The sequence below is a fragment of the Ostrinia nubilalis genome, chromosome 20 (genome assembly GCF_963855985.1).
Source record: "Ostrinia nubilalis chromosome 20, ilOstNubi1.1, whole genome shotgun sequence".
NCBI classification, from domain to species: Eukaryota; Metazoa; Arthropoda; class Insecta; order Lepidoptera; family Crambidae; genus Ostrinia; species Ostrinia nubilalis.
Genome location: NC_087107.1, coordinates 12,891,322 through 12,903,420, shown reverse-complemented (window position 1 = coordinate 12,903,420; position 12,099 = coordinate 12,891,322). Strand labels below are relative to the sequence as shown.

General features: G+C 43.3%; 1 protein-coding gene across 1 annotated transcript in view; it reads left to right on the top strand.

Annotated features, from left to right (window-relative positions):
* Positions 1-12,099, top strand: part of LOC135081693 (protein masquerade) — a 39,505-nt gene that overhangs the window by 25,139 nt on the left and 2,267 nt on the right. Inside the window, exons 2-11 of the mRNA XM_063976483.1 lie at positions 3,649-3,798; positions 4,854-4,976; positions 5,797-5,999; positions 6,430-6,618; positions 7,516-7,643; positions 8,185-8,306; positions 9,570-9,752; positions 10,318-10,392; positions 11,336-11,495; positions 11,903-12,090. Of these exons, the coding sequence (XP_063832553.1) occupies positions 3,649-3,798; positions 4,854-4,976; positions 5,797-5,999; positions 6,430-6,618; positions 7,516-7,643; positions 8,185-8,306; positions 9,570-9,752; positions 10,318-10,392; positions 11,336-11,495; positions 11,903-12,090 (1,521 nt within the window). The remainder of the gene's footprint in view (positions 1-3,648; positions 3,799-4,853; positions 4,977-5,796; positions 6,000-6,429; positions 6,619-7,515; positions 7,644-8,184; positions 8,307-9,569; positions 9,753-10,317; positions 10,393-11,335; positions 11,496-11,902; positions 12,091-12,099) is intronic.

Sequence of the window (12,099 nt, the reverse complement as noted above, 5' to 3'; positions counted from 1 at the left end):
TTCAGGAAGCTTCGTGATATTCTCACGTCTGAAATATCGCACTGTCTCAAGACAAAAGTCTTTGATAACTTATGGATCTGAGACGTGGTCGCTTACTGTGGGCCTCATAAGAAGACTCAAGGTCAAAGGCGATGGAGCGTGCTATGCTCGTAGTGATTGAACCAGAAATGACGTGATCCGCAGGAGAACCAAAGTGACTGACATAGTCCGCTGGATGGAGCTCGTAGCTTGCAAAGCTGATGGCCGCTGGGGCAGAAAAATTCTTGAGTGGCGACCACGAGCTGGAGGACGTAATGTGCTGCAGACCCCCACTAGGTCGACCGACGATCTGGTGAAGGTTGTAGGAGGTGCCTGGATGCGGGCGGCGCAGGACCGGTTGTTGTGGAAATCCTTGGGGGAAGACCTTTGTCCAGCAGTGGACGTCATTCGGCTAAAACGAACGAACGATGATTGAAAAAAAAAAACCTTACTGCGTAAAAATGAACAGAAAAACATAGAAACAAGACAACTTGTTCACAAATGCAGACGTAGGCATCATCAGTGACTAAATGTTTTGCTGGTGATGTGTATTTGATGTCTCCAACTGCATTTGTGAACACTAAGTTGTCTTGTTTCTATCTCTTCTCTTCGTTTTGTTAATGAATACTCGAATGCAACCTCTACTTACATCAGGTTTCAATGTTAAAATTGTCAAGTTACAATAATATTACTGTCGTGTTTATTCTTAAATGTACCTTACAACATACATGACATTCCATACTGTGAAATTTCAACATTGTAAGGTACAGTCAAGCTCGTTTTTTTAATGTAAGGGACATGCTATCTTTTAAACTACCCATTTTTCGAAAATTTGGCGTTTATATTATGAAAGAACAGAAAATTCTAAGAAACTTTGCCATAGAAACTATTTAAATCGTAACATCACATAAAAAGATATTGAGGTATAAAGAAAAAAAAAGTCGTTTTTTGGCTCTCCTGAAAAGTCGTGTTTTGTCCCTTACAGTAATTGATATTTCCACTATCGACATACTGGATAAACTACGCGTATTGGTTTTTCAGCGGATGTACATACAATACCAATTTGAAATAAATACGTATCAGAAAAATCTTTCTTATGAGTTCCAGAAAATGGTCTGGTTCAATTTTAAGCGCTCAAAGCAACAGCCACAGATATATCTTTTCTATTAAAACTGAAACAATTGTTTGAATTTCTTTTTTAAATGTAGAGTTTTTAAAGTCAGCAGTAATAAGGTGACTTTTGCTGCATTATTGCTGACTTTGCTTTAGGATACTTGATGCATTTCATGCAGTTAAGTATCTACTATACAAAGTTCTACATTATTGAAAAACTTCGAAACTATCCTCAAATCAATCCTGTACAAATGATGTTTCTTTTTCAAACAGTCAGGGGGATTACTTAACTCAAAGGTGACTGACTGACTGACATAGTGATATCTATCAACGCAAAGCCCAAACCACTGGATGGATCGGGCTGAAATTTGGCATGCAGGTAGATGTTATGACGTAGGCATCCGCTAAGAGAGGATTTTACGAAACTCCACCCCTAAGGGGGTAAAACGGGATCCACGAGTACGAAGCCGCGGGCGGCCGCTATTAGTCTTTCAATAAGGGCTAAAATCGCGTGGCTAACCTCAGGCGCAGCTCAGATGCGCAGTGGAATGCGCGGGCGCAGTAACGATCGGCCATGATGTGATAACCGTTATCAAGCTGTTACGAGCTTGTAGTAACTTAGCGGTGTGAATGAATTCGTATTTTGTGCGTCACTTTTTATAGATGACGTTGACTTCTTTTTGGAAGATAGAGTTATTAAAGAAAGTTTTCTATTTTACTTCATCATAAAATATCAGCCTCTACTCTAAGAGCATGACCCTGTCATGATTACAAAGGTCGAATTTGATCAGACGGTTTGGCGATTTTACTTCCAGGATTACAAAAAGATGGAAGAAAATAGTATTTTTACAACCTATTAACTCTAAGAAAGATCAAAGCCTATCTCAATCGTTACTTTTTGAGGTAAAGTACGAGTTTAAAATCGAGTCCTTCAAATCCTGTTTTTTTACCAACAATGAGTTATGAGTCGTAATAAACACAAATTAAACTGCCTGCCTCAAAGTAGTAATTTCACTACGTACCTACTTCGTCAATCCATCTTTTCCAAATCAAACAATCAGTTTCCAAATCTTAAGTCAAGACCGCATCCTACTCCTTTCTATCCCATTCTTAAAACATAATTAATGATGCTACTATTAGCACAGAATAATAATCTTTGTTATACCTTACGTTATTCTCAATGACCTCTATCGCATCCAAAATAGGTTAACAGGCCCGCCACCTGACCCAATGGCGGAATTGAGCCACGAATTTGAATCGGCGCCGGCGCAGGGTCGGAGCGGAATGCGGTCGTAACGGACTAGGCGACGCGCCGCGCATAACAACGATAATTAGTTGGTCGGACGGGATGATCGATCTAGAGGCTGTTTCGGAACTAGTATAGTGGAGATTACAGTGATTAGACATCAATGGTGTGAGGTTATTGAAGTATGTTTAAGTGTACAGTCACCTAGTTATTAATTTGAAATGACACAGAGAGTTCAAGTTTATTCGAACTTTAGTCAATCACTACACTAATATAGAAACGTCCAAGAAATGGGAAAAACTTTAATAGGCTATTTCCCTCCAAAAATCTTGTAGTCCGTCAATTTAAATATAAAAAAATATTGGACACGTATATTTTTAATTGTCAATCAAACAAATAATTACTAAGTTATGGTGTGCTGCACTTTTAAGCACTCATTGACGTCACGGGCATCTTCTTTTGAACTTTGGCGCGCTTAATCTCTTTAAATTTTCATTAGTTTTAAAAAGTGAAAAATACGTGTCGAGTATTTTTTTATAAGTTAACTGACGGACTAATTGAAACTCTTGCTTTTTTACCCAGGTAAAAGGTATATCCTTATTAAAATAATATACCTAATTGTAGTACGATGCTACCTTATAATAAAGTCTACTGTCTTACCTACTCATACTACGTGTAATAATAACCCTAGACAAAGATAGGAAGAAGGTATTTCAATGCGCGACGAGATCCCATCGTTTGGACTCATATAGAAGGAAGGCAAGGCTCTGTCATGCACGGCTATTGTAATTGTAAGACGCACTGGGTGAAGGAGCTGCGAACGTTCACGAGCGAACGAGCAATATTCAGTTCGTGAGCGAACATGACTGACCGGCATTTGTCACCACTCGCTTCAATAACGAACTAACCGGCCTACCATTATTAAATTATCAAAATCAATTCAATTACAATTTATACAGAGACTTGATGAGCAAGCTTGAACAGCTAGGGATTGGAATTCGCTGCCTGCTGCTGTCTTTCCCGAAGACCTTTTCAAGGCGAGAGTGAATAGGCACTTACAGGGCAGATATGTACCATCGTAGACTGCATCCTACTTAACACCAGGTGCGAACTGAACCACTGTCCACTGCTGAACATAGGCCTCCCCAATGCTTTCCATGTTACCCGGTTGGTAGCGGCTTGCGTCCAGCGCTTTGCTACCTTTATGATGTCGTCGGTCCACCTTGTGGGTCACCCTTAGCACCACAAGTAATATATCCACTTACCCTCAGGTCTCCTAGATACGTTGGATACGCAGGTGGACGCCAAGAACTGCCCGGGCGTGTGCATGCACGCGCTCGCCTCGCTCATCTGCTCCAACGTCCTGGACGAGGTGGAGTGCCCCAAGCCCTCCATGAAGTGCTGTGTCGATGAGCCCCTGGGTGAGTAGATAGCAAACCCTGATTTTCAAGTAAACCTACTATCTAAATATACATATAAAAGGAGAAACTGACTGACTGACTGACATATCAACGCACAGCCTAAACGGCTAAACATAGGCATTTGAAAAGAAGGGACGTAGCTTAGATACCGTAGAGGTGCACTAAGAAAGGAATTCTCGAAATTCCCACGGGAACGGGCCCCTAAGGGGGTAAAACGGGATCCACGCGTACGAAGTCGCGGGCGGCCGCTAGTTATAATATTTTCGAAGCATTTTATCGATTTTAGACGATAAGTCATTTGTAGTCTAAATACCACGATAAAATTTTATCGTGACGCGCATCATAGGCCAGCTGGGCTGGCCTAGTGTGACAGTCTTTGGGCGAATTCCAAGTATCATGGAAGCTAGTGGAACTACAATGGCGCCCACAGGGCTCTTATCATCTGTAAAAATATTTTTCAAAGATGTCACCAACATTAAGCCAAGACAGACCATCGACTTTTAGTTGGCCGATAGTTGGTCCCGATTCTAATTTGTATGAAGAATCGGCCAACCCCAAATCGGTGTAATGTGCGAACTTTCATACATCTCCATACTGATTAACAGCCCGACCCAACTATCGGCCAAATAAAATCAGTGGTCTGCGCCTAGGCTAAGCAACATAACACACAAATTGCCATCTCTTCATGGATATTACCCTGGACCACGTCACACAGAAACCGATTTTCTCGCGCTGATTATTTTTTAAAAAGCCCAAAACTTACCCCATGAAATCGTAATTGAATAAATACTCATACACATCTTATGTTCCACAATCATTGATTTGACTAACGCCCGTATTCACAAACGATGTTTTCTTATGTGAAGCAGCAAATCGAACGCACAGCGTTGAATAGAGCTCTGATTGGTTCGTTTGTCATCCTGTGCGTCCAGGCGCACTGTGAGACCCCATAGTAATGTTTGTGAATACGGGCGTAAGTCATAAATTAAGATTTTAAAGCAGGTCGAAAAGGAATTAAATAACCAAATCATCACTAACCTGATCACCTCTTCCAGGCAACGACACCCTCATCACCACGCGCCGTCCGTTCACCACGCGCTACACGACCACGGAGGCGGAGGAGGAGGACTACGACGAGCCCGTCACCAGCCCCTCCGTGCCGCAAGACAAAGACAGTGGTAATTATTAGGTACACCCTTACTTCTATAGGACCTTTAGCGAGGTAGGGTTTCAGAGGGTAGCAAGATTTTTTTTATTAAATGGCAACCAAACCTACTCTTTGGGAGGTTCATTTCTGCCAATGTCGAGTGGTTTTTTTGATATAATTTGTTGCTTTACTTAGTTCTACTGTTTTTCCGAAGAGTAAAGTATGTCCGTAAGCAGGTTTCAAACTTTCAATATTTGTCACTTCACTGCACTTTAAAACACAAAATAACACCAGATTTTTACTTTACACTAAAGTTCATGAAAATATTAATTAAAATCAATAAAACAGTTCGACCGTGATTTTCGTCTATTATTTACAATACTTTACACGGAATCCCTTTGAGAGGGTAGAAAGAACATTGTCAGTTATAAGCTCATGGGTAGCAAGAAAATTAAACGTAATGATAATGACAGATGAGGGTAGTTGGAGTTTAGTAAAATTAAGGCGTGTACCCTATTTTTACTTAGCTAATTATCTGACAGTCGTTTATTTTTGAACAAGTTGTAATTTAAACAGTGTAATAAAACTTAATTCTTAAAAAGAAGTGCTTTTGAAATTAATGAAATAGCAAAATTAATGTGTATGTATTTAAAATAAATGGAAATGTACTTAACATGAAAAAATACTATGTAAAGATTTTAAATAGAAAACTCCTTAGCAAAAAAAAACTTATTTATAAATCCTTTTTTCACAAAATATTGTTTAATAATTATTTTCCTGGCTTGGAAATTTTATGTTGCCAGTATTAAAATAACAAAAAATATTCCAATAGCATCCAATTTTCTTTCCAGGCAACATCTCCTGCCCAGGCTTATGCGTGGACACGAGCCTGACCAGATACTGTATCTCATACTTGACCTCGAAAAGTCTGTGTGTCCCGGGCCGCCTGTGCTGCGTCTCCAAGGAGGGCTATGGGGACAAACCACCAGCTGACCTGGTCATCCCGGGGGAGTACCACAAGAACAACAAGCCTACGAAACGACCTACTACCACGGTAAGGTTCTGCTGGGTGAGGCGTGCTTAGGAATTTAGAAGTCTTCACCTTCAACCTTGAAAACCACTGCTTGACGGGTTCCCATGGTAAAGCAAGAGGAAAGACACCAAGGCATGATATAATTTCGATCAACGTCTGTATACAGAATACTTATGTTAGAAACATATATTTATTAATTGGCAGTACGTAGATGGCTTGATTAATGCACGCCCCAATCTACTCGGGCCATCAGGGATATTTTAGATTAGGTACTTAAAAACCTTTCAAGTAACTAAGTTTGTAAAGGTTCTAGTTGACGCTGCTGCCGATCTGGTTAATGTTTATGTTTAAACAACTATTAGTTATTAATATAATATTGTGCCGTCTCTTTTGTGAATTTCTTTCTTTTCATGTCTTAATATCTAGTGTTATCTATCTATTAATTTCTCAGACTACCCCCCCGCCGCGGCAGAAGCCCGGCCGCAAGTGCAACGGCGACTGCGTCGGAGGACTCTTCGCGTTGCTGTGCGAGGAGGTCGACGAGGACGCAGTGTGCCCGGACGAAGGCACCTGCTGCAACAACGAGCCCAAGGCCGAGACCACCACCAGGCGGCCTACCACCACGCCCAGGCCTACGCAGGTTAGTTTAGGCCCTGAATCTTCTAACACATTGAATTCTTTTTGACAAATACAATAGGGGGTAAGCTATTGCGAAATTGAACTGTCTAAAGCCTGGTCCGTGAGCACGTAGAATTTTGTCCAATGACCCCAAGCTACCCATCCTTATCCCTCGCATGTAATTATATTGCTGTCGCGACTGTGCGACAGGCGCCCGCTGTGAGTGTGCGAGTGCGACAGCAAAATAATTACGCGCGAGCGATAAGGATGGGTAGCTTGGAGTCATTGGACAAAATTCTACGTGCTGACGGACCAGGCTTTAGAAGCAGTTCATTCGCGATAGCTTCACGCGAAGTAGTGTAACGCACCAAAAAGGATCAGATGAAAGAATTTTGCAATTAAAACTGATTCGAATGTTATCTACATTCAAGTTGAGAGGGTAGACAGCTTTTTTCTTATAGTTTTGACGAAAAGTAGCTACTGGTATGGCAAGCTATAAGTATTTGAGATTGCTCTACCAGCAGTTGATAATGATGCTTGCCTCCCTAAACAAGTTACAAAGAAATCGCTTAATGGAGCAAAGTTTAATTGTTAGGTACTTGTCTATGGAGGCTGGGAATGAAATCTATAGTCTGATCTGCGAGCACGTAGAATTTTGTCTAATGACCCCAAGCTACCCATCCTTATCGCTCGCGCGTAATTATGTTGCTGTCGTGCTCGCACACTCACTGCGGCCGCCCGTCGCACAGTCGTGACAGCAATATTACGCGCGAGCGATAAGGATGGGTAGCTTGGGGTTGGGGTCATTAAACAAAATTCTACGTGCTCCTACGTGCAGACCGGGCTTTAGTCATCAACGTGCACATAATTTTCTAGACTAAGTACTAGAAATTAAAAGTAATTCATCATGGCCTTACAGCCTCCGTTGCGCCGCTGCCCGGGCCGCTGCATGCTGCCGCTGATGATGGCATTCTGCGAGGCGCCGGCGTCGCTCATCCCCAACACGGAATGTAAAGCCAGCGGGAGGATCTGCTGCGACAGCGTCAGGTAAGAACAAGAGCTCTTAAATGAGCAATTGATGTTTTCGCAGCCTATGGTGTAGCTATCGAAGGGTTTAAAGGCAGGTTTTGCTGTGATAGTATCAGGCAAGAAACACGAGCATACGATATGAAGACATAGAGGCAATTGATCTTAAAGCAGTCTTTGACGTAGCTACCGAAGGGTAAAAAGGGGGGGGTAAAGGCTTCTGCTGCGATAGCGTCTGGTGGGAATAGGGCTCCTCACGTAGAGGCAAATTGCAGTATTTAACATAGCTACTGAAGAGCTTAAAGGCAGGATCTGCTGCAATAGTGTCTTTTCATGTAGAGGCAATTTCATTCGCAGCCTTTGGCACAACTACCGGAGGTTTAGACGGTGCCGTGGATCTTGGACATGGATCAGAAATCTTTCTAATACTTACTTGAAAGATTCGCCGGCCAAAACCTCTGTTATATTTTTATTTTTTAATTTGTAGAACCTTAAGTTCCTTAAGATCCCCAGAAACCAAAGTTTGCATCTAGACCTCTGATTCCCAACCTTCTGTCCGCAGCGTGAAGCGCACCAAGAAGCCGCCCACCACAACGACGACGACGACTCCGGCACCGCCCGCCGACGCGCGCGCCGACTGCCCCGGCTCCTGCATCGTGCCCTACCTGTCTTTCACCTGCTTCCGTGAGTATCCATCATCGTCAGATTTCACTCACCCCATTGGATAAAAGTTCACTATCCCTCATGGATGGGGCGTGGGGATGTGTGGAATAACATAAATACAACAGGACTATCACCTCCTCTCTTGGGGATTCTTGGATGGCTCAAACTTGGAGTGCAAGTGTGGTTTTGTTGCCTAGTCGACGAAGCACATGATGTCGTGCTAATGAAAACTACTGACAACGCCACTCTTGTGGCGGATTTTTGGGCTGACACTGTGTAAGTAGGTTTGTTGTCGACACGACAAGAAGAAGACCTCCTCTCTCCGTATCCACCACTGCAACTCATGTGTTCTAGGATCTACTTACAGATCGTCAATAAAAAAAACCCAACCAGTGAAGGCCATGATCACTATTAGGTCATTTAGCCTCCATTGCAGGAACTCTCTCCCAAAACCAAAGGCAAATGGTTGATTAGGTCCCAAGCTGGCAAGACGGATTGGCCATTTCGCCTCCTACGACGTCCACACGGCATGTTATTACGGCACCTACTCCTAAAATGTACCCTATTTATTGTCTGACCCGAAAGAGACGATTATTATGACATACTTAATTGGATGATTATATAGGTATTACTTCAGATAAATTATTTCGAGAAAAAGATAGTGTAGAATGTAGATGTTACAATAATGCTACAAGTTACAACACCAAGCTGTTTCGATACTTGATGTTTAATAATTCCGTTTCCGGAAAACGCAGCGTGGGACGTCCACCTACAAGGTGGACCGACGACATCGTAAAGGTAGCAGGGAAGCGCTGGACGCAGGCCGCTACCAATAGATCTACATGGAAAGCATTGGGGGAGGCCTATGTTCAGCAGTGGACGTCCTATGGCTGAAATGATGATGATGATGATGAAATAAACTATTTCGAGAAAAAGATAGTGTAGATGTTACAATCATACAACTTTGTGGAAACTGCTGATGATCTGTCCTATTTTTTGTGTGACTATTTATCTGTTTATGAAAATTGTTTCCCAAATATTGATAAACAAATAAATAAACAAGCTACAAAACAAAGCTGTTTCGTCCATGTTTAAGGCTTGATTTCCTCCTACGCTGACGTCGGTCGCGTACATCGGTCGAGCGTACGAATAAACACAATTTTCTATGAAGCACCGCACTGCAACGCCGTCGTCAGCGGCAGATGATTGCATAGAACTAGTGTGTAATCGTGCGCGCCGCTGACGTCGGTCACCGATGTCAGCCTAATAATTCCGTTTCCCCAGGCAACGCGGAGATGACGGACGTGTTCAAGTGCAAGAAGTCGGGCACACAGTGCTGTGCGCCCAAGCTGAAGATCCAAGAGGCGCTGGGCGGGCGCGAGCGCAACGACTCCTTCCCGCTCGCCACCACCACGCCTGCCTATGCGCCGCATACGACGCCTGCGCCGCCCTACACCACCGCTATTTGTAAGTTAGGACAATAGTCTAATGCCTTATGTTCCACCTTCTCCTGATCATCTTTTTCCAGAGCATATAAGACACCCTGATCCTTCATCGTCAGAACTGTCACTATTTTAGACTAAGAGCTAGTGAACGCCAGACCTACGTCATTTTATAAAAGCTGAAAGTTTATCAGCGTATGCTCCCAATATAGGATATAGTGTTGGTGAATTATGAAGTTTGGGTCATCGTGGCTTTGGCAGCTACCCTAAAAAAACTGATAAGAAGTAATTTCCCCATCAGCCAGACAGTTTTGACAGTTCCAACTCCTTGTCAGACAGTTTTTTTAAGTAGACAAAAGAAATAGTGACAGTTCTGCTTACGATGAAGGACCAGAGTGCTCTGTATCTTAACTTACCTGCCCTGGAAAAAGATGATCAGGCGAAGATAGAACATTTTAGAACTTGGTGGACCACTGTTTTTTTTCCATCATTAGAGCTAGCATTGATGCTTTTAAAATGTTCTTGCTTTTACGTTCTAATGAAATGTAATTCTTAAGAATCGCGCTAACTTCTTTTACTTTTATTTTCAGCTCAATATGACCAGAACTACGATTCAACCCTGAAAATCCCTGAAAAATACAACAAATACGTATGCGGCGTAAAAGGTGACTTTCTTTCAGTTTCTTATTGTCCTTATTTAATTTAAAACGGCCCTCCCTAAGTATATCTTAGGACATCACGGTGGCGCCACTAGTCCCGTGACCAACAAAATATGTATAATACAATTTTATTGTATGGAGGGTACCAGCTTGGTTGCCCAATCAACTTATTGCCGGCAACTGAAAATGTAGCTAATTTAGTAGCTCAATGAGGGCTATCGTTTTAGCGCTCACCAGTTAGCGCCACTGTAGAGTAAGGTCCTGTCACTTGCTAGTAGCGAAGACAGTGGCACCTTGGTCGTTTCTAGTACCCAAGGCGCCGACCACTATGCGGCAGAGGGAACACCCCAGGTTTTTAGTGGGTTCGAGCCCCACATAACCTGCCGTCCCCCGGCGGTAGGTATGGATAGGCCATTTTCCTGGGTAAAAAAAAAAAAAAAAAGTGGCACCAACTGGTGAGCGCTAAAGTGGTAGGAGGACTATCGCATTTGCACTCATCAAGATGGCGCCACTGTAGAGCAAGGTCCTGTCAATCGCCAGGGGTGCCAACTGTTAAGTATAAAAACGATAGCCCTCATTTAGCAAAGACAATTGACCAGTGCCGGATTAACCCTTAAGCAAATTGCTTAGGAAATCACACCATGGGGTGCACCAAAAAGAGCACCAAAATAAAACTGCTCAAGACACCACAGAGGAGCGACCGGTGGCGACACATGTTTAAAGGTCTTAGCATACGTAACGAGTAATTCCTCGGACGGGTCTAGGACGGGACGGGCTCCGTCCGTGTTTCTCGCCACGTTTATTTTATTGCTATGTTTTTAAATGCAACGATGTCAAGAAATCGTCCCGTTCCGTCCGGCACGAGAAAAAAGCACGTCACGTATGCCACCAGTGAGCTATGTGGTGATAAATAATTCCCTAGGCAGATAACAATGTAATAATTCCCCAGGAACCTCATCCCGCTCCGGGCGAGTGATGGGCGGCGCGGACGGCGAGCGCGGCGAGTGGTGCTGGCAAGTGGCGCTCATCAACTCGCTCAACCAGTACCTGTGTGGCGCCGCGCTGATTGGTACTCACTGGGTGCTGACGGCCGCTCACTGCGTTACCAAGTGAGTGGAAACACACAGTTACGTGCGGTTACAAAAGTTTTGTCGTGCACTTCTTATTGAGCGATCAATCAGTAAATTATTGAGACCTATTCATACCATATAGATTACTTGTATAAAGATAAGACTGGACGCATCCCAACCCAACACGACTTGGGCAACGAAATAGTAATTGCGCTTTGAATCAACCTGACAGGTATATCAGGATATCTCTCTGATGACATTATCTACGACTGTATACAAAGACTAGCCTCCCTAGACAAGTTGCACTTTTTGATCGAATTGAAAATCGAATTCATCAAAACTCTATACAAAAAAGGCCCTTCGACCACTTTTCGACTGGTGCACTTTGTCTATACCTACAGATTTCAGCATCAAATAGCTTATTTCCATTTTTGTCCTTATTCTAGCATCGTGCGATCCGGCGAGGCGATATTCGTGCGGGTAGGCGACCACGATCTCACGCGCAAGTATGGTTCTCCCGGCGCGCAGACGCTGCGGGTAGCCACCACCTACATCCACCACAACCACAACAGCCAGACGTTGGATAACGACATCGCGTTGCTGAAGCTACTGGGCAAGGCCGAGCTGAAGGAAGGTGAGTTGA